We start from the raw sequence: 22,828 nt of genomic DNA on the forward strand, positions 1-22,828 counted from the left end.
AGAAGTGTATCGGATCATGAGAGGCATTCAATTTTTTTCCCAGGTTTGAGGAATCAAGGACTAGAGGACATCAGTTTAAGGCAAGAGGGGAAAGAATGAAAGAGAACCGCAGGGGTAACCTTTTTACGTAGAGGGTGGTACGCATATGGAATGAGTTGCCAGGGGAAGTGGCTGAGGTAGGTACATTAACAACATTTAAAAGGCATTTGGACAAATACATGGATAGGAAAGGATTGCAAGGATATGAAGAGAAAGTGAGGACTGCAGATGCTGGAGATCAGAGCTGAAAATGTGTTGCTGGAAAAGTGCAGCAGGTCAGGCAGCATCCAAGGAGCAGGAGAATCGACGTTTCGGGCATTCTCATCTATCCTGAAGAAGGGCTCATGTCCGAAACGTCGATTCTCCTGCTCCTTGGATGCTGCCTCACCTGCTGCGCTTTTCCAACAACACATTTTCAGCTTGCAAGGATATGAGCCAAGTGCAGGGAAATGGGGTTAACGTGGATGGACATGGACATGTTTGGGCCAAAGGGCCTGTCTCCGTGCTGTTTTATTCCTGATGAAGGGCTTTTGCCCGAAACGTCGATTTCGCTGCTCCTTGGATGCTGCCTGAACTGCTGTGCTCTTCCAGCACCACTAATCCAGAATATGACTGTAAGTAGTCCACTCAGTCGCCTGTTCCATAATTCACTAAGATCATGGCTAATCTGTTCCGAATTCCATATTCTCATCTATCCTGATAATCTTTGATTCCCATGACTAACAAGGATCTCCATCTGAAAAATAGTCAATGAGGGTAGTTTTGCCACTTTCTCAGGCAGAGTTCCAAAGTCACGGGATCGTCTGAGAGAAATAAGAATCCCTCCACCTCTAACCTAAGCTAGCAACCCCCGAATTTAAAACAGTGTTCTCTAGCTCTGGATTCACCCACAAAAGTTTAGATCAGAGTGGTGTAAGAAAAGCACAGCAGGTCAGGCAGCATCCGAGGTAGCATCTGCAGTCCTCACCTTCACTCACAAAGTTCACATCCTTTCTAAGTCAAAAGCAAACCAAAGAACTGAGTGCTGGACATCAGAAACGATCCTCCCATTCCAAAGAAGGGTCACTGCACCTGAAACATTAACTCTATTTCTCACTCTCCAAAAATGTTGCCAGACCTGCTGTATTTCTCCAGCAATTTCTGTTTTCGTTCCTTTCTAACTCCATCTTGTCAAGACCATTCAGGATCTTATAAACTTCAGTCAAATTACCTCCCACTCTTATAAATTAAAATGAAAATCTGTCCAATCTTTCCTCAATAAACAACTGGCTCATGCCAGGTATCAATCTAGTAAACCTCCTCTGAACTGCTCTAACACATTTCCATCCTTTTTTAATTAAGGAGATAAAAACTGAGAACAGATTTCGAGATGATGTCTCACCAATGTCCTGTATAACTGAAGCATAGATCATAGCATTCCTACAGAGGCCATTCAGCCCATCAAATCTGCACTGACGCTTCAAAGAGCAACCCACCCCTTTAGCCCCATATACTATGGCTAACCCAACTAGCCAGTACATCATTGGACAATTTAGCATGGCCAATCCACCTAACCTTGGACTATGGGAGGAAACTGGATCAAACCAGACATGTGGAGAACGTACAAACTTCACCCATACTGTCACCCAAGGCTGGGATCGAACCCAGGTCCCTGGCACTATGAGACAATAGTGCTAAGCACTGAGATACAGTGCCACCAAAACATAGCCCTCTTACTTTTATATTCGATTCCTCTCACAATAAAACCGAGCTTTATTCCATCAGCTTTCCTTAATAATTTCCTGGATCCATTCAAAATCTTTTCGGGATCCATGCACTAAAATACCTAGATTCTTCTGCTATCTGGGAATTCTGCAATGGGTCACCATTTAAATAATAAATCTGTTTTTCTCACTCTTCCTGCCAAAGTGAACTTCACATTTTCCCAAATTATGCTCCAGTTGACAGAGGTTTTGCCCATAGAAAAATCTCCCATTTATTTTGTGCCTTGATTGACTAAAGATATTGTGGAGCACCTTATAGCCAATGGAATATGTTTGTAGTGTAATCACCATTCTAATTTAGGTAAACAATGCTGCTAATTTGAATGTAGCAAGCAGCATAATGGCAATGACAAGGTAATGTCTTTTAATGATGTTGGTTAAGGAATAAATATTGGCAACAACGTGAGATGAGAGGGAATTGTTTCCATTTTAAAATAGTGCCATGGGTTTTTATTTTAACCCTCAAAATGGGGCCTCCGTTTTGTGTCATACTGAAAAGATCGGAACACCAACATTTTTGGTACTCCCATCAATGCAGATAAAACGCGGCAAAAACTAAACTGAGCATTAACTCTATCTTATACAGCATCCACAGGCTCGCCTCCCTGTAGGTTTGTGCTATTAGAGTTCTGGTTGTAGCAATCATAAACATTCACATTATGTTTTTGTTAATATATAATGTAATGGTTTTGTTTACACATGGGTTCCTGGCTTATCTCTTTGTTCCATCTTTTTCCTTCCTTCCTTTCATTTTCTCCCTTTTGTTGCAAATTGCTTTCAGATCAGAGGTCAAAAATGGGGATTGACCTAGAGCCACAGTTTTTTTTGTTAATTTGAGCGACATCACAATCTCTAATGTACGTAAACTGATTCAATAGATCCCCGTGACCTGTGCATTCTCACATGCAGAAAAACAAAGCACAGACACAAAGCTAATGTCCCACCAAACAAAAATCTTTTGCTCCTTGACATCTGTTGTTGGGAATTGGTAGTCACAAAGGTAATTATTTTTAATTGCTGTTTTTTTACCCCCGGATTTACTTTCAATACCTGCTAATGTTGTTTGCTCTGTTCAAATGTTGGTAGGCCTTCTGATTTTGAAGAGTTTCAGAGGAGAGTGGCTTGCATTTAATCCATCTGGCAGTATCCACTCAATTCTAATAACCTGGGCTGAGCTAATAAAAGCTTTGAGAATTTTGAGGGCCCTTGATAGATGGATGTGAACAAGTTGTTTTCATTTGCACCAGAAGTAAAACTGAGAAACACAAATGAAAGATAGTTATCCAAGGAGAGTGAGAGGATTTAATCACATTTGGAAAAATATGGATGAATTAGCAATAGATAACATGGCTTTGTGCGGGGAAGGTCGTGTCTCTCAAACTTGATTTGAGTTTTTTTTCAGGAAGTGACAAAGTTGTCACTCTGCTTCACAGAGCCAGGGACCTGGGTTTGATTCCACCCTCGGATGACTGTCTGGAGTTTGCACATTCTCCCCATTTCTGCCAGGTTCTCTGGTTTCCTCCCACAGTCAAAAATGTGCAAATTAGGTGGATTGGCCATGCTAAATTGCCCAATAGTGTCCAGGGATATGTAGGTTATATGTATAAGTATGGGAAATGCAGAAATAGGTCTGGGTGGGATGCTCTTTGGAGGGTCGGTGTAGACTCATTGGGTTGCATGGCCTGTTTCCACACTGTAAGGATTCTATGGAATTATGATTGATGAGGGAGCAGTAAATGTTGTTGATTATGGACTTTGGCAAGGCTAATACAAAAGGTGCAGAAACATAGGCTCTGCAATGAGTTAGAAAGAAGGATACGGAATTGACTTGGTCAAAGAAGACAAAGTAGCAGTAGAAGGGTGGCATTCTGACTGGAGATCTATGATCAGTGGTGTTCCACAATGATCAGTTCTGGCACTCCTGTTGTTTGTAATGTATAAAAATTATTTTGAAGAGAAGGTAAGTGGCCTGCTTCGTAAGTTTGCGAACATCACAAAGGTTGGAGGAGCTCAGATAGTGGGGACAATTACAATTGCCAGAGGATCCAGCAGGATATAGATAGATAGCATAGAGGCTCAGGTAGAAAAATGGTAGATATAATTTAATCCAGACAAATACAAGATGATGGAAAGTCTAATGCAGGAGAGAAGTATACAGTAAATGGCAGAACCCAAGCATCAACATACAGAGGGATCTAAGCATACAGGTCCACAGATCCCGGAAAGTGGCAACGCAAATGGATAAGGTAATCAAGAAGGCATATGGCATGCTCGACTTCATCAGTTGGGGTATGGAGTATAAAAATTATCATTTTAAAAAATAATTTTATGAAAAAAAGTATTTAAAAAGTAATATTTCAGCTTTTTAGACCTTTTTTTTATGGGCATATTTTGGATATTGCACTCAGTTCTGGTCACCACATTGCCAGAAGGATGTGGAGGTTTTGGAGAGGGTACAGAAAAGGTTTACCAGGATGCTGTCTGGTCTGGATCGTGTTAGCTATGAAGAAAGATTGAGCAAATCTTTGGACTGAACTCTGTGGGAAGCTAGGGAAGAGATTGCTGGACCCCTTGCTGAAATATTTGTATCATTGACAGCCACGAGTGAGGTGCTGAAAGACTGGAGGATGGCTAATGTGGGGCCATTATTTAAGAAAGGCTATAAGAAAAAGCCAGGGAACTATAGACCAAGGAACCTGACTTCAATGGTGGGTATGGTATTGTAGGGAATTCTGAGGGACAGAATTTACATACATTTGGAAAGGAAAGGACTGATTGGAGATAGTCAACATGGCTTTGTATCTGGGAAATCAAGTCTCATTAACTTGATTGAGATTTTTGAAGCGGTGACAAAGAAGATTGATGAAGGCAGAGCAGTTGACGTTGTCAATATGGACTTCAGCAAGGCCTTCGACAAGGTTCTGCATGGTAGACTGATTAATAAAGTTAGATCACATGGGATCTGGGGGAGTTAGCGAATTGGATACAAAATTGGTCTGAAGTTAGGAGGGAGAGGGCGGTTGTCAATGGTTGTTGTTTGGACTGGAGGTCTTTGACCAGTGGTGTGCCAGAAGGACTTGGGCTGGTTCCACTGCTCTTTATCAATTATACAAATGAAATGGATGTGAATATTGGAGGTATGGTTATTAAGTTTGCAGATGACATCAAATTAGTGTTGTAGTAGACAGTGAAGAAGATTATCTCAGATGAAAATGGGATCTTGATCATATGGGCCGGTGGGCTGAGGAGTAGCAGATGAAGTTTAATTTAGCTTAGTGTGAGGTGTTGCATTTTGGTAAGGCAAACCAGGGCAGGACTTAAACAACTAATGGTAGGCCCTGGTAGATGTTGTCAAAGAGACCTTGGGGTGCAGATTCTTGGTTCCTTGAAAGTAGAGTGCAGGCAGACAGGGTAGTGAAGAAAGCATTTGGTATGCTTGCCTTCATTGATCAACACACTGAGTATAGGAGTTGGGATGTCATGTTGCAGCTGTACAGGACATTGGTGAAGCCATTTTTTGAATATTGCATATAAGTCTGGTCACCCCTCTATATGTAGGATGTTGTTAAATTTGAGAGGGTGCAGAATAGATGTTACCAGAACTGGAGGGTTTGAGCAATAGGGAGAGGCTGAATAAGCCAGGGCTGTTTTCCCTGGAGCATCGGAGGCTGAGGAGTGACCTTGCAGAGGTTTATAAAATCATGAGGGGCACGGGGAAGGTGAATAGCCAAGGTCTTTTTCCGAGGGTCGGGGAGTCCAAAACTAGAGGGCATAGGTTTAAAGTCAGAGGGTAAAGATTTAAAAGGGACCTAAGGGGTAACTTTATCATTTAAAGGTTGGTGTGTGTATGAAATAAGCTGCCAGAGGAAGTGGTGAAGGTGGGTTTAATTACAAAATTTAAAAGGCATCTGGATGGGTACATGAATTGGAAAGGTTTAGAAGGACGTGGGCCAAATGCTGGCAAATGGGACTAGATCAGGTTTGGATTTCTGATCGGCACAGACAACTGGACCAAAGGATCTGTTTCCGTGCTGTATGACTCTAAATGTGGTTTGTTTTCATTTGAACATCAGAGACTGAGGGGTGACCTGGTAGAAGTTTGCAAAGTTATGAGAGACACGGATAGTCTGAGTCTTTTTCCCAGTAAATGACAATCTCTGGGGTTAAAGTAAAAGGACGAATATTTCAAGGAAATGTGAGAGGTGAGTGTCTTTACACAGAGGTTAGTAAATGCCTGGAATGCAATGCCAGAGGAGATGATAAAAGCAGATACAAAAGCAACATTTAAGTGGTATCTTGACAGATGCTTGAGTAAGCAGGGAATTCAGGGATACGGAATGCATAGAGGCAAAAGGGTTTTAGTTTATAAATATGTCCTATTTGGTGCAGTGTTGGTAGGCGGGAGAGCCTGTTCCTGTGTAGTCCTGTTCTTTGCTCTCTAATAAACAGCTTTCCCTAGAGTAACAGAATGTGAGCTTCACCATCATAAGGGGTAGTTGAGGTGTGTGGCATGAATGTATCAAGGGGAAGCACGATGGTGAAAGGAACACATTGATGTGCTGATAAAGTTAGACAAAAAGGGATGGGACATGGCTTAGAAAGTGGTTTGAGCCAATTGCACTGATGGTCCTTTCTTAGTGCTGTAAATTCTACCGTCTAACAGGGGCCATTTGATCTCTATTTGTATATCTTAAGCATTCACAAACATAGTGACTGGAATCACGATTTTGTGTGGAAGACTAAAGGAGATTTCCAGTTCTCCTGTACCTGATTGTTATCTGAATAATTGAGAGTTAATAATATGTTGTGCCCATCCTTCTTGAAAGATGATACATGCACCTCAAAATAAGCCATTGTCTTACATGAATGATTTCAGCTTTTCAAAAATACTTGACTAGTACAGTTCACTGACCTGTAAAAGTGCTTGACCTTTTATATTATCCACAGAGATGGGGTAGGGGTGAACATTTACCGTATTATTTAGCCTCTGTTATTATCTGGTGGTCACCTCAGTGGGATCTATCCCTATTCCCTGGAGATCTACCACAACGAGAACAAATTCAGTCCTACATTTTGGAATTGGATGTTACATTTGGAAGTGGAAACTCATGGAATATACCAAAGGTTGAAGTATATTGATTCCGTCAGATCTTATTCTGAGCCGCTGCAGTTTCTGTGTTAACATTTGTCAATTTGCTTTAGTTATCCCTACATAGCCTCTTGCTGGAGACTGTACAATAATCATATTTTGCCCAACCTGATATGGATATTTATGACTGACAATGGGAAGCTGGAATTTATAGCAAGCTCCACTGTAGATAAGTATTAATCAAAATGAGCATCACTGTAAAGTTTAAGGGTAAGTCCATCCTGCCCATGACTGTAGATAAGCTGAAAGGTCACATACATTTATAGGTCAGTGTGATGTGCTGCACAAGTATTTGAAAGGATAAAGTCATTCAAGAGCTACAGCAGCTTTAAGTTATTTTGACAAATATCCTAAGCTTTAAGGAGAAATGTAGCCTCATTATTTTTAAATTAATATAAATATACAGTACCTCCTGTGGCGATGAGGCTGGGAGTTCTGAAGCAAGCAGTTCACCTCCTGACTCCCTAAAGCCTCTCCACATCAACACGGCACAAATCAGGAATACTGTCAGCCTAGTGAACTTTCTCCAATACCAGTCTACCTTTCTTTAGATAAGGTGCCAGAACTGTTCACAATATTCTAGCTATGGTCTGACAAGTGCTCAGGATATCTTTAGCAAAACACTCCCTACTTTTATGCTCTATTACCTTTGAAATGAAGGCCAATATTCCATTTGCCCTCCCTATTACCTGCTGAACTTAGATGCTAGCTCTTTGTGATTCACAGACAAGGATTTCCAAATCCTTTGGCTTTCTGAAGTCTTTCTCCATTTAAATAATATTCTGCTCCTCTGTTTTTTCTGCCAAAGTGTATAACCTCACATTTTCCCACTTTATATTCCATTTGTCAAGTTTTTATTTTGCCCACTCATGTAATCTGACTGTATCCCACTGCAAACTTTTTATGTCATTCTCACCACTTGCCCTCCCACCTAACTGCAAATTGTTAGTCGTGCACTCACTTTTCTCATCCAAGTCAGTAATATATTTTGTAAATAATTGTGGTCCCAGTACCAAGCCTTGGATTACTTGTTCCAGTTCGCCATCCTAAAAATACCTCTCTTATCCTAACTCTCTGACTTTTATCAGCTAGCTAATCCTCTATTCATTCTAATATACTCTCTTCAGCACCATGGATTCTCATTAAGTATCTGGATCAGTGGTGCTGGATCCACTGATCCTCGGATGCTGCCTGAATTGCTGTGCTCTTCCAGCACCACTGATCCAGAATCTGGTTTCCAGCATCTGCAGTCATTGTTTTTATTCTCATTAAGTAGCCTGGTGTGTGGTACTTATTTTGAAAATCCAAATATGTTACATTCCCCTTTATTGATCCTCCTTGTTAGCTCCTCAAAGAGCTGTAATATTTTGTCAGGCATGATTTCCCCTTCCTGAAGACACATGGACTCTGCTTGATCATATAATGTATTCTCAGTGGAAGTCATTGATATGAAACATTATCCCGTCTCACCTTAGATGCTATCAGACCTGCTGAGTGTTTCCAATTTTTTGTTGTTTTATTTCACTTCTCCAGCATCCACAGTTTTTGAAAATAAAAGAGCAATGCTGTATAAATAAAAGAGCAATACAAGATAATACATGGCTTGGAAAGGGTGGATACTAGGAAATTGTTTCCGTTAGGCAAGGAGACTAGGACCTGTGGACACAGCCTTAGAATTAGAGGGGGTAAATTCAGAACAGAAATGTGGAGACATTTCTTCAGCCAGAGAGTGGTGGGCCTGTGGAATTCATTGCCACAGAGTGCAGTGGAAGCTGGGACGCTAAATGTCTTCAAGGCAGAAATTGATAAATTCTTGATGTCACAAGAATTAAGGGCTACAGGGAGAATGCGGGTAAGTGGAGTTGAAATGCTCATCAGCCATGATTGAATGGCGGAGTGGACTCGATGGGCCAAATGGCCTTACTTCCGCTCCTATGTCTTATGGTCTTATAGTATTGTTCGGTGCATTTCCACAAGAATAAAATGGAGATAGTGAGGACTGCAGATGCTGGAGAGTCTGAGTGGTCTCCAGACAACATTTAGATCATCTCAAGAATACCAAACTTGAAGAAGTTTTCCTCCTCCCTCTGTGAAGATGTTAGTGGGTCTTTCTCTCACTGCAACCTCCTAGTCATCTCCTCTGCCCTGAAGCTCTTTGACCACATCCTGAAATGATCCCGCTACTACAGCCACATTTCTTTTCAAGGACCTACTGATGCACCCCACTTATCCCCATGGACTCCAGACAACATTTAGACTGTCTCAATTTGGACCAGTCCTGGTGTAAGGTTCTGACCTGAAACGTTGACTCCCCTTCTCCTCTGATGCTGTTTGACCTGTTGTGCCTTTTCCAGCTCCATTCTTTATCCACACAAGAATAAAATGTCCAGGTTTATGATTGTGCGTATTAATCTTATCATAAACTTCTTCTTAAAACGTAAAGCACTCAGACTGTGATCAAAGCAGAGACTCTGCCTTCTAATTTCAGACTTCAGTCTCTTTTTTCCTAAATGAAACATGGAATAATCAGATTCATATTTACAGTTATAATTCACTTTATTGTTAAATTAGTGGAAAACAGAATAATTATAGTGTAATGCATAACAGATTAAGAAATTATTTTGTTCATGTGGTATAATATTTCATATTCCGGTGATGAATTATTACAGTTATTTCCACAACCTGCAAAATATATCATCTAAAATCACTTTCTTTGTGAAGACAGTGGATGCCAAATTGAGCTTAACAGTGCCTGTTATTTGATTGCTGTAAATGTCAAAGACCAAAATTACACCCAATGCTGTGCAGAGGTTTCTTTTACATATCTCATTGAATGATGTACTCTGGAGATGAGCAGAGCAGGTTGCTTGTGAGGACAATCACTGTTGTGATTTCCCATGTGTTTTGGGGGGATAAAGATTATACTTTATGTGGGGTAGTGGTCCCTTTAAGAATAAGTGTCTGCCATTTTGCATTAAAAAAAAACTGGGATGCAGCAAATTAGGATGTGATCAGATAGCCTAGTAGATGAACTATTGACAAGGCACAACACTTTTTAATACTAGGGATTAGCAGATTCCTAGTGGTGTTTCACTGCTCAAAGAGTTTAGTTTGACAGTTTGGAATAATCTGGCATGCATCAGAATTCATTTGAAATTCTGGGTGTTGGCTAAAAATAACTCTTCATAATGGAAGACTCTACTAAGTTAAGTTGGTATGGCCAAGCTGAGGAAATACAGAGAGATTTAGATACAAAATACCATGTCAAAAAAATTAGAATCAGGAGACTTCTGATCTAAAGTGGCTACACTTGCTTGAAACGCCAGAGACCTGGGGAGTTTGCAATCTGAAGACGGTAGGGGAGATTGAAGAGAATGATGAAAGACCCAAAACATCTCAGTCTGTAAGTGAATCATTGACACAGTCCCCAAACTGTGGGAATGATTAATCTTTCTGAGGTAAGTATTTAATCTGAGGATGTTAGGGTGTAAATCTAATAGGAGTAGAAGAAGAGTGAAATTAGGACATTTGTAATTGTACTCATTGTATTTTAGTACCTTTGTTTAAGCTTTGTGGCTTCATTCTTTTAGTAGATACCTGACTTTTGGCTTCAGTAGAAATACTAAAAGGTTAGTTCTAAAATCTGTGAGGAGAAAGTGAGGTCTGCAGATGCTGGAGATCAGAGCTGAAAATGTGTTGCTGGAAAAGCGCAGCAGGTCAGGCAGCATCCAGGGAACAGGAGAATCGACGTTTCGGGCATAAGCCCTTCTCCATTCCTGAAGAAGGGCTTATGCCCGAAACGTCGATTCTCCTGTTCCCTGGATGCTGCCTGACCTGCTGTGCTTTTCCAGCAACACATTTTCAGTTCTAAAATCTGTACTTGTATTCACTGAGATCAGTAGTCACCAATGTCCCAGAGGACCACAGGGCTGCTCTCTGATTAGATAGAGACTACTGGTGGTGAGTTTAACCTGAGGTCAGCATGCGTCAGGTCGAGAAAGTAAAACTTTTATAGTAACCTCAGCTGGAATAGGAATGGATTCCAAGCTATTGGCATCACAAACCAACCATCCAGCCAACTGAGCTAACACTCTTCCTTCTACTGAGGTCATAACAGCTTGCAACCCTAATTCATCTTGGATTTCAACATGCCAGCCAATACGCACTCTTAAACTCCTATTGTTAAATATGCATGATGGATTAGTAAGGATTCCCCAACAACCAGTACACAAGGAGATCATAACTACTTACAGGTCGATAATGGCTTGACCCTCTCTTGGCCAATACAATGATTTTGCAAGTATTTTGTGCATTCTTTACTTCTTTCAACATGTAAATGTCTACAGAGACGCACTGTCTGGCGATGTAGGGCATTCTACTGAGTTTGTGGATTCTGCACAAACCACTTGCTCCTAAGTATGGCTCCACCAATAGGCATTCCCCTTAGGATATACTGTGACAAGAAGAATGAACAGGGATCACACAGCATAAGGAATGTTGTTAGGGAGAGGAAGGAGGGAGAAGGGAAAGAAATCAAAGAGGTGGAGAGGAGGAATTGAAAGAGTGCCAGCTCACTTTTCCCCAGTTAGTCCCTGAAGATTTCTAATTTGAATGTGATAGCAATAACAGCAAACTACCTTCTTCATTTACCAGCAGTCTCTCAACTGAAGCATTGGAGGCAGAAGGGTGACATTGTAGAGGTTTATAAAATCATGAGAGGCATGGCTACAGTAAACAGACAAGGTATTTTCCCCAGGGTAGGGGAGTCCAAAACTAGACTGTATAGGTTTAGGATGAGAGGGTCAAGATTTAAAAGGGACCTAAGGAGGAATGTTTTCATACGGAGCGTGGTGGTGTATGGGATGAACTGCTAGAGGAAGTGATGGAAGGTATCCAATTACAGCATTTAAAAGGCGTCTGGATGGGTATATGAATAGGGAAGGTTTAGAGGGATATGGGCCAAGTGCTGGCAATTGGGACAAAGTTTCGATTAGGGTATCTGGTTGGCATGGACAAATTGGTCTGAAGGGTCTGTTTCTGTGCTGTATATCTCTATGGCTCTATGACTCTAAGCCTCCCTCAGCTATTGACCATCAAACTTCCTTTCAAGCACAATGCAAAAATAAATCCAATCACAAATGTACGGTCCAAATCAATACGTAACAGCACGATCTGCTTCCCCTCAATGGATGCAGGACATCTCTCCATTTCTTCCACCAAGACCTCCAGGGGAGCATCTCAAAACCTCCTGTTTCCTAAGTCAGATTCACTTCCTGCATGAGTTCCAGCATTGGCTCCAGCTCATATGCAAGCTTCCTGTTGATGTACATGGACAATGAACAGTTGGCATTCTCTGCTCCCAGAAATCATTATAATGAACAAGACAGAACCAAGTTGGCACGTTGCCTCCATTTCTATCAATGGGTACAGGTTAATTCTACATCGCAATTCAGCAGCTATCCAAATTGGCCTTCTGCTTCCTGCTATCAAATCAACAGATTTTGGAATTAAATGTGAATTTTTATATCTGATATTTTTAAAATGTATGGATTATAAATTACTGGCATAGTTTTTAAAATGTGACACATAAATCACAAATAGCAACGTTTTTCCATTTATATCCGGCTATATTGTGGCAAAAGTAAATCTATTACCTGTATGATCTGATAATTTGTCTCTTTTATTTAAAAAAGCCTATTCCGCTTCTGTACCAAATAATATTCCTCTTAATAACTCTTCAATTTTTCTATAAAACCTACTTCCACTGGAATATTCCTCCCAAGTTTAACAAGATTCTCTAAACACCTCTCAATTTCCTGCAGGGAACATTTACCAGATGACAAGCTTCCCCAAGACAGAAGTTAGAGCCTGTCTCCTGATAACTGACTCCTTTGCACATTTAGCATTCATTCTCTCACTTGCTATTTTTTGACATTCCTCTTCCTCCTTTTTGCATCATCATTGTGCTAATCAGTGTCATCAATTCACATCAAAGTCTTTCATAGGATCTCAAGACTGGAATCCTGATCTTTTTCAAACAATCCTACATGGCCTATTCCCAATCTTGTTCTTATATTAGAGGCATAGAAATGTACAGCACGGAAACAGGCCCATTGATCCAACTCGTATTGACAGGCACGTGGCTGCTTTCTCCTTTTCAGGATTTTAATATTCTGCCATTTGACTCACGTCTGCCCCTTACAACACAACTACCACCTTTTGCAGGGATGAGGGGTTGGTTGGGAAGTGTCTGAAGCCAGACTTGGTGATACCTTATATCTGGATTCCTTGTCAGCCTGGTTCATTTGGAAACGGAGACTGGGTGAACTTGAATCAGGCAAGACTTGGGTGACTTGGGTGGGGTGGGGAGAGATGAAGGTCGCTAGTGGTCCACCTTTAGTTTCACACCTTCCCCCTTCCACACACATATGCCTTCTCTTGTAAAGTCACTGTGTCTTGAAGCTTCAGATAGCCAGCAACTGAGCCTCTGCTTAACAAAAGGCCCTGCTTACTCTCCAACACCAATGGACATTGCTGTATTTGCACCTTCATTTGCTCCCTATCTCTCTCTCTCTCTCTCCCCCCCTTCCATCTCCTCAACCCCTACCCCCTTCCTAACTCCATGCATGATCCCAGTAAGTGCTCAAGCAATATTCCAATGTTCGCTTCTCCTACCTTAGTTGCAGATAGAAGCAAAAAAAATACACACACAGATGCGCCTGTTGCAATAGATGCGCCAGCAGAATAAGTCACAGTTGGCTGGTAAAAAGGCGATGGAATCGAGTACAAAACAGCATTATAAAAATTGCATTACAGCCAAATCGCATTTACAAAATGTGCGTTATAGGAGAACGATCTGTATATTTAAAAAATGTTTCTGATTGCTCTTAATTTCTAAAGCTGGAAATGTGTTGCTGGAAAAGCGCAGCAGGTCAGGCAGCATCCAGGGAACAGGAGAATTGACGTTTCGGGCATAAGCCCTTCTTCAGGAAGGCTTATGCCCGAAACGTCGATTCTCCTGTTCCCTGGATGCTGCCTGACCTGCTGCGCTTTTCCAGCAACACATTTCCAGCTCTGATCTCCAGCATCTGCAGACCTCACTTTCTCCTTAATTTCTAAAGGGCCAGGAACAGGGAGAATTTGAGCAAACAATCCCTCATGGTGGGCAGGCTCCCCTCAATGTTCAGGCAACACGGTATTCGAGACTTGGAAACTGAGGTTTATGTTAATATTGAACCATTCTACGCATGGGGCAGCAATTCTGGCTTGCTATTGCTGTGCCTCTGGAGTCACCCCAGTTTAGATGGAAATCACCTGCCCTCTGGTCCAACGTGTAGTGGAACCATCTGAAAATTCCTCTGTCACAAACTAACCACTTCAAGAGTAGAGGAAGAGGTGAGCGGGTCCCTGCTACTTCCTGAACCCCAAGTTGAGCAGGCCATGAAAATATGACAAAACACGAGGCAATACAAGGAAAAATATACCATTTGCAGAAATTGAATTTATGGTCTGAAAATATTTGAGTTGGATTCTTTATGAATGATTAAAGTGTTCTATGAATCAATTTGTTGTCGCAAAGCAATCTAAATCTGTGTATAAGAAACCTGATTTCAGAGTTTGCAGATGATACAAAATTTGACAATATGGTACATAGTGTGCAATGTAGCAACAGATTTCAGGAGGGGGTAGACTAACTGTTGAAATAGACAGTTGCATGCCTGTGGGGGTTAATTCTTAAGTGCCAAGCACTGCATAAGAAACAGGAAATGATGTATAATCTTAATGGTGCTATTTTGAGGAAGGTGTGGAAACGGAGGGATCTAGGGATGCATAATCAGATCTAAAGGTGTTGATACCTGTGGTTAAAAAGTGTCTGGGATTCTAGACTTTGTCAAAAGGAGCTCTGAATATAAAAATAAGTGAGTCATTCCAATCTTTACCAATTTCTGTCTCAGGCTTCAGTTGGAGAATTGTGTACAATTCTGCCCACCACAATTGAGGTAGGATTTATAAGCCCAGTAGATGAGGACGTTTAGCAGGAAGATACCAGGCAGGAGTGAGGGTTCTATCAAGAGACTGGACAAACTACTATAATTCCCCTTTGAGCAGAAAATATTAAGGGAGAAATAATTGTTAAAATCAGAATTGCAGGAATTTTGATAGAGAAAGAAATATGGAATCTGTAATCTCCAACAATTAAAGCAGCAACTAAAGGTCCTGGAATTAAGGTAAATACATTGAAGGGAAAAACTAGGAGACATATCTTCTCACAGAAGACTATTAAGATCGAGAACACAATACCAAAAAGGGTGGTGAATCAAATGTCATTGCAACCTTTAAAAGGCAAATGGATTTTGACAAAGAATAATTTCACGATTAAGCTGTGCTATGGTCCTAAATTAAACAGCTATTTCAAAGAGCCAGCACAGGTATCACAGGCTGAGTAGCCTCCCTCGATGGCACAAAATTTTACGATTTTCAATGTTTTCCATTGATCAGCAGTCATTCCGCACCAACTTTTCCAGTTCCAAATATCGCTCTAGCATTGGTCCATATACCTAGAAGAGAAACAACCAAAGACATTAAAAGGAAAAAAAAACTCTGTATGCGTGAAGCTGTACATGTTTCACATTGCTTTCCCTGTAACATAAAAACGAGAGCAGCATTATTTGAAATAAAAACTGGGGAAACTCAGCAGGACTGGCCATATCTATAAAGAGGGAAGCAGAGTTCATGTTTGAAGTCCAGTACGGTTCTTTTTTGAAATCTTCCAGCATATGCAGAATTTTGACTTTAGTTTAGTGGCACTATTTGTTTGGTACCAGATATCAAAAGCTTCACACAATGAAGCCGAAGTTCATATGAGATTGGAATACAATCAGTACTCCACGCAGAGTTTGGGATGCAGAGTGACGACCAGCTGAGGTCACCATGAAGGTCCCTCACCTGAGGCATGGTGACTCTCAGGTTAAACTCAGCACCAGTCATCTCTCTCTGGAGCCAGTGCCATGGTTCTCTGAGACTATGATGGTTTTACTGCTGATATCAAAGCAATCTACAGACTATTACAAAATAGGAATACATTGTTTGTGGACATTCCAGTATATTTAAGCTTTACGTGGGTTTAGACCATAATACACAGGAACAGAGTCAGGCCATTTGGCCCATCGCGTCTGCTCCACCATTCAATTATGGGTGATACCTAACTTCTCCACATAAGCACTGATCCCCTCACTAATCAAGAACCTATTTAGATAAATGTGAGGTGCTGTAGTTTGGAAAGGCAAATTAGGGCAGGATTTACACATTGGGGAGTGTTGCTGAACAAAGAGACCTTGGAGTGCATGTTCATTGTTCCTTGAAAGTAGAGTTGCAGGTAGATAGGATAGTGAAGAAGGTGTTTGGTATGCTTTCCTTTATTGATCAGAGCATCAAGTATAGGAGTTGGGAGGTCATTTTGCAACTGTACAGAACATTGGTTAAGCCACTTTTGCAATATTGTGTGCAGTTCTAGTCTCCCTCCTGTCAGAAGGACATTCTGAAACTCGAAAGGGTTCAGAAAAGATTTACAAGGATATTGCCAGGGTTGGACAGTTTGAGCTATAGGGAGAAGTTGATTAAGCAGCAGCAGGAGTGGTGACAGCGAGGACCAGGGGGCTGCCAGGAAGGTAAATTAATCCTTTAATAACTTATCTCGTGAATAGGCAGAGCACACGCTGAGCAGGAGAGGAGAAGGGACTGCTGAGGAAGTGAGGTAACGTATTTGGGTGGGTTGCTTTACCCGGATCACTACTTTGGAAATGTCTCCCACTCATCCTCCTCCTCTAACCAAAATAAAAGGTTCTGTGTGCTGGATTGGTAAGGTCTCATTGGGAACTCCAGAACTGTGGGAATGGATGTTAGGACAGTTGCATGGTCCTCCTGTAGAATGTGAGAGGTAAGGGGTCACCACTAGTGTCTCCACTCTTCATCTGTAGGAAGTGCACCCAATTCCAGCTCCTCGGAAACTACATTAGGAGCTGGAGCTGGATGAACTTCGGATCATTCGGGAGGCTGAGGGGGTAATAGAGAGGAGTTACGGGAGGTAGTCTCACCTCAGGTACAGGAAGAAGGTAGATGGATTACAGTCAGAAGACGGAAAGGGAACAGGCAAACAGTGCAGGGCTCCCTGTGGCTGCTCCCCTCAATAATAAGTATACCGTTTTGGATACTGTTGGGGGAATGATCAACTAGGGGAAAGCCAGAGTGGCCAGCTCTCTGGCACTGAGCCTGGCTCTGTGGCTCAGAAGGGAAAGGGGGAGAATAGAAAAGTGCTAGTGGTAGGAGACTCAATTGATAGAGGAAGGGAAAGGAGATTCTGTGGTTGCAAATGGGTCTCCTGGAAGGTATGTTGCCTCTCAGGTGCCAGGGTCCGGTTTGTCTCTGAACGAGTCTACAAGATTCTGTAGGGGGAGGGTAGGCAGTCAGAAGTTGTGGTGCACATTGGCACCTATGACATAGCCAGGAAAAGGGGCAAGGATCTAAAAAGTGATTTCAGAAAGTTAGGTTACAGGCTAAAAAGCTGGACGAGCAGAGTAGTAATCTCAGGGTTACTACCCGTGCCGTGTGCTAGTGAGGTGAGGAACAGGGAGCGAGTGCAGCTAAACCCGTGGCTACAGGGTTGGTGCAAGAGGAAGGGCTTCAGATACGTAGATCATTGGGGTACCTTCTGGGGAAGGTGGAACCTGTACATGAAGGGGCACCAATGTCCTGGGCGGGAGATTTACTAAAGCACTTCAGGAGGGTTTCAACTCGTTTAGCAAGGGATGGGAACCAGAGCTACAGATCAGAGGAGAGGATAGTTGTTGAAGGGGCAGATATAGAATACAGAGAGTCTGTCTGGAAGGATACACAGTGGATAGGGCAAAGGTATGGCTTAAAGTGCGTCTGTTTCAGCACAAGGAGTGTCAGAAATAAGAGTGAGCATGGATCAGTACCTGGAACTACGATGTTGTGGCCATAACAGAGACATGGCTTTTGCCGGGGCAGGAATGGTTGCTGGATGTTCCAGGGGTTAGATCTTGTAAAACGAACAGGAAGGGGGGTAAAAGAGGAGGGGGAGTAGCATTGTGGGCGGCACGGTGGCACAGTGGTTAGCACTGCTGCCTCACAGCGCCAGAGACCCGGGTTCAGTTCCCGCCTCAGGCGACTGACTGTGTGGAGTTTGCACATTCTCCCCGTGTCTGCGTGGGTTTCCTCCGGGTGCTCCGGTTTCCTCCCACAGTCCAAAGATGTGCAAGTCAGGTGAATTGGCCATGCTAAATTGCCCGTAGTGTTAGATGCAGGGGTAAATGTAGGGGTAGGGGTATGGGTGGGTGCGCTTCGGCGGGTCGGTGTGGACTGGTTGGGACGAAGGGCCTGTTTCCACACTGTAAGTAATCTAATCTAATCTAATCTAATCTAATCTAATTGTTAATTACAGAGTGCATCACAGCTGCAGTAAAGGGGGTTGTTGACAAGGGTTTGTCTACTGAATCAGTACGGTGGAAATCAGTAACAGGAAAGGAGCAGTCACTTTATTGGGTGTTTTCTATAGATCCCCAATAGCAGCAGAGAGATGGAAGAACGAATTGAACAGCAGATCTTGGAAAGGTGCAGTTGTAACAGAGTTGTTGTTATGGGTGACTTCAACTTCCCCAATATTGACTGGAACCTCCTCAGTGGAGATAACTTTGTGTCTCTGAGACAGGCAAGGAATGGTAAGGTGAAAGACCATAAGACCATAAGACATAGGAGTGGAAGTAAGGCCATTCGGCCCATCAAGTCCACTCCGCCATTCAATCATGGCTGATGCGCATTTCAGCTCCACTTACCAGCGTTCTCCCCGTAGCCCTTAATTCCTCGAGACAACAAGAATCTATCAATCTCGGCCTTGAAGACATTTAGCGTCCCGGCTTCCACTGCACTCCGTGGCAATGAATTCCACAGGCCCACCACTCTCTGGCTGAAGAAATGCCTCCGCATTTCTGTTCTGAAATGACCCCCTCTAATTCTAAGGCTGTGTCCATGGGTCCTAGTCTCCTCGTTTAACTGAAACAATTTCCTAGCATCCACCTTTTCCAAGCCATGTATTATTTTGTACGTCTCTATTAAGTCTCCCCTTAATCTTCTAAACTCCAACGAATACAATCCCAGTATCCTCAGCCGTTCCTCATATGTTAGACCTGTCATTCCAGGGATCATCCGTGTGAATCTCCGCTGGACACGTTCCAGTGCCAGTATGTCCTTCCTGAGGTGTGGGGACCAAAACTGGACACAGTACTCCAAATGGGGCCTAACCAGAGCTTTATAAAGTCTTAGTAGTACATCTCTGCTTTTATATTCCAACCCTCTTGAGATAAGAGACAACATTGCATTAGCTTTCTTAATCACGGACTCAACCTGCATGTTTACCTTTAGAGAATCCTGGACTAGCACTCCCAGATCCCTTTGTGCTTTGGCTTTATTAATTTTCTCACCATTTAGAAAGTAGTCTATGCTTTTATTCTTTTTGCCAAAGTGCAAGACCTCGCACTTGCTCACGTTAAATTCCATCAGCCATTTCCTGGACCACTCTCCCAACCTGTCAAGATCCTTCTGCAGCCTCCCCACTTCCTCAGTACTACCTGCCTGTCCACCTAACTTCGTATCATCGGCAAACTTCGCGAGAATGCCCCCGGTTCCCTCATCCAAATCGTTAATATATAATGCGAACAGCTGTGGCCCCAGCACCGAACCCTGCGGGACACCGCTCGTCACCGGCTGCCATTCTGAAAAAGAACCTTTTATCCAAACTCTCTGCCTTCTGTTAGACAGCCAATCCTCAATCCATCCCAGCAGCTCACCTCGAACACCATGGGCCCTCACCTTGCTCAGCAGCCTCCCGTGTGGCACCTTATCAAAGGCCTTTTGAAAGTCTAGATAGACCACATCCACTGGGTTTCCCTGGTCTAACCTACTTGTTACCTCTTCAAAAAATTCCAACAGGTTTGTCAGGCATGACCTCCCTTTACTAAATCCATGTTGACTTGTTCTAATCAGACTCTGCTCTTCCAAGAATTTAGAAACCTCATCCTTAATCCAAGACCTCGCACTTGCTCACGTTAAATTCCATCAGCCATTGGATGGAAAGAGCCTTGGATGAAAAGAGCAGAGGAGGTTCTTGTCAAAAGGAAGTAGGAAACTTACTTAAGGTTGAGGAAGCAAGGATCTGGCACAGCTTTAGAGGATTACAGGATAGCTAGGAAAAATTGAGGTGTACAAGGTAATGAGAGGCATAGATAGAGTAGTTAGCCAAAGACTTTTCCCCAGGGCAGAAATGGCTGTCATGAGGGGTCATAATTTTAAGATGATTGGAGGGAGGTATTGGAGAGATGTCAGAGGGTAGGTTCGTTATGCAGAGAGTGGTGGGTGCGTGGAATGCACTGCCAGTGGTGGTACTAGAGGCAGAGAAACTACGGATATTTAAACGACTGTTGACAAACACATGGACGGCTGTAGGTTAGGAGAAAGTGAGGACTGCATATGCTGGAGTTCAGAGTCAAGGGTGTAGTGCAGGAAAAGCACAGCAAGTCAGGTAGAGGAACAGGATGTGTAGGTTAAGTTGATCTTAGATTAAGATAAATGCTCGGCACAACATTGTGGGCCAAAGGGCCTGCACTGCGCTATAGTGTTTTACGTTTATGTTTGTCTAAGCTGGAGCTGTTTTCCCTGGAGTGTCGTAGGCTGAGAGGTGACCTTACAGAAATTTACAAAATCATGAGGGCCATGGATAGGGTAAATGGACAAGATCTTTTCCCTGGGGTGGGGAAGACCAGAATTAGAGGGCATAGGTTTAGGGTGAGAGGGGAAAAATTTAGAAAGCATGTGTGAGGCAACTTTTTCATGTAGATTGTGGTGTGTGTTTGGATGAGCTGCCAGAGGAAGTGGTGGAGGTCGGTATATTTACAACAATTAAAAGGCATCTGGATGGGCACATGAATAAAAAGGATTTAGAGGGATATGGGCCAAGTGCTGGCAAATGGGACTAGATTATTTTAGGATATCTGGTCGGCATGGACAGGTTGGACTGAAGCATCTTGTTTTAGTCCAATGTGTGCAGGAGGGTTCCTGACACCGTATGTTGATAGGCCAACAACAGGCAAAGCCATATTGGATTTGGTAATGAACCCGGCCAGGTGTTAGAGTTGGAGGTAGGTGAGTACTTTGGTAATAGTAACCATAATTCGAGGTAACATAGCTTTAAATTGAGGAGTGTCAGATATAGGACAGAGGTCAGAGGTGGTTTCTTTAATCACAGAGTAGTAGTAGTAGCCCTACCTGCAACAGTAGTAGACTCGCCAACTTTAAGGCATTTAAATGGTCATTGGATGAAAATGGAATAGTGTAGGATAGATATGCTTCAGGTTAGTTCCATAGGCCCGTGCAACATTGAGGGCCGAAAGGCCTGTACTGCACTGTAATGTTCTATGTTCTATCTGTTTCCATGCTGTACATCTCTATGACTCTATCTCTGTCTTAAGTAACGCTTAATGATTTGACCTCCACAGCTCTCTGCGGCAATGAGTTCCACAGAGTCAACACCCTCTGGCTGAAGAAATTCCTCCTCATCTCAGTTCTAAAGAACCATCCCTTCACTCTGAGGCGGTGCCTTCCACTGAGTACGGACCCAGAGTCCTCAACCGCCCCTCATATGATTTATGGTTTATAGACAGTTAGCATAATTTCATCTATGTACGGATGTATTTGAGTAATTGTGCATGAGGATCACAGAACATGCTTTGGTGAGCATGTTCTATGGGTTGAACTTTATTTTGATTATGGAATAACAATGGCAGAACTGCCTCAATAAATTCCCTGGAGGACTATGCATCATCACTGCCAACTCACACTTGAAATCCACTAACAGTTTATTATGTGAATTGTCACATGTGCAGGTAGAAGTATAAGCTACAGCTTTAGCAAGGGAAGTCAATTAAAAACTGCTACCAGCTGGATTTTGATTCAGTGACTGAATTCACAGTGATTAAAATATACTAATAAGTTCACTTAAGAAAAGGTGTGACAATAGCTTTTTGCTGTTGACAATTATATCTAGAATTATGTGACAGAGCTACATTGCTTTCCTATTGCTTTCATGCAATGTTACACCAAACATGTGGATCTTTTTTTTTTGTTGCTAGCAGCAGTGGGACCACTTTGCATAGGACAGACATAGAATCTAGCATTTGCATGGGATTAAAGACAATATAAAGCAGTTTTCTTAACTTGAGAGATACTGTCCTCTAACCCATGTTAATCAAAGGTACTAAGTCACTGAATGTGATTTTCCCATTCATTGAAATAGGAGGAGACTGTTCAGCACCTCAAGCTTGTTCCATCATTTAAATTGATCCTGGCTGAGCTGAACACTTATCTACATTTGCTCCATACTCTTTAATAACTTTAAACACAAAAAATTCAGCCTTATTCCTGATACTTTCAATTGATCCAGAATTTACAGCCTTCTAGAAAGAAGAATTTCGGATTCTGACTAACATAAGTGTGAAAACGTGCATTCTGACTTAGTTATGCATCTTTTCTGGATTTTTCAGTGAAAGAAATTTTGATGTTAAAACAGTTTTTTTTTTCTCAACAGCAGTTTATTGTCAGGTACAGAGGGTGTAAAAGATATCTGTTTTTTAAAAAATCATAGCAAATAGAGGATTCAAATCCATTTATTGCCCCTGGGATTATTCCAGTCAAATCTCCTTTCACAAAAAATTTATAATTGCATAATTATAAGGAGCTAGGGGTTGTGATGGATGGCAGTTATAGGAAGAGAGAAAAAACACAGATATCACCAGAAAAGGTAGGAGAG

The 22,828-nt window shown here is 42.2% G+C and overlaps 1 protein-coding gene across 2 annotated transcripts in view; it reads right to left on the bottom strand.

Moving 5' to 3' along the window:
• Nucleotides 1-14,014: 14,014 nt before the first annotated feature.
• Nucleotides 14,015-22,828, bottom strand: part of xylb (xylulokinase homolog (H. influenzae)) — a 296,035-nt gene continuing 287,221 nt past the window's right edge. For both annotated transcript variants that reach the window (XM_043690787.2, XM_087987599.1), the window contains one exon: nucleotides 14,015-15,509. In XM_043690787.2, coding sequence (XP_043546722.2) covers nucleotides 15,447-15,509 — 63 coding nt within the window. In that variant the 3' untranslated portion in view covers nucleotides 14,015-15,446. The remainder of the gene's footprint in view (nucleotides 15,510-22,828) is intronic.

This window comes from Chiloscyllium plagiosum, unplaced genomic scaffold, assembly GCF_037043375.1.
Source record: "Chiloscyllium plagiosum isolate Xiang-an unplaced genomic scaffold, Cpla_swu_hap1 HiC_scaffold_5, whole genome shotgun sequence".
NCBI lineage: Eukaryota > Metazoa > Chordata > Chondrichthyes > Orectolobiformes > Hemiscylliidae > Chiloscyllium > Chiloscyllium plagiosum.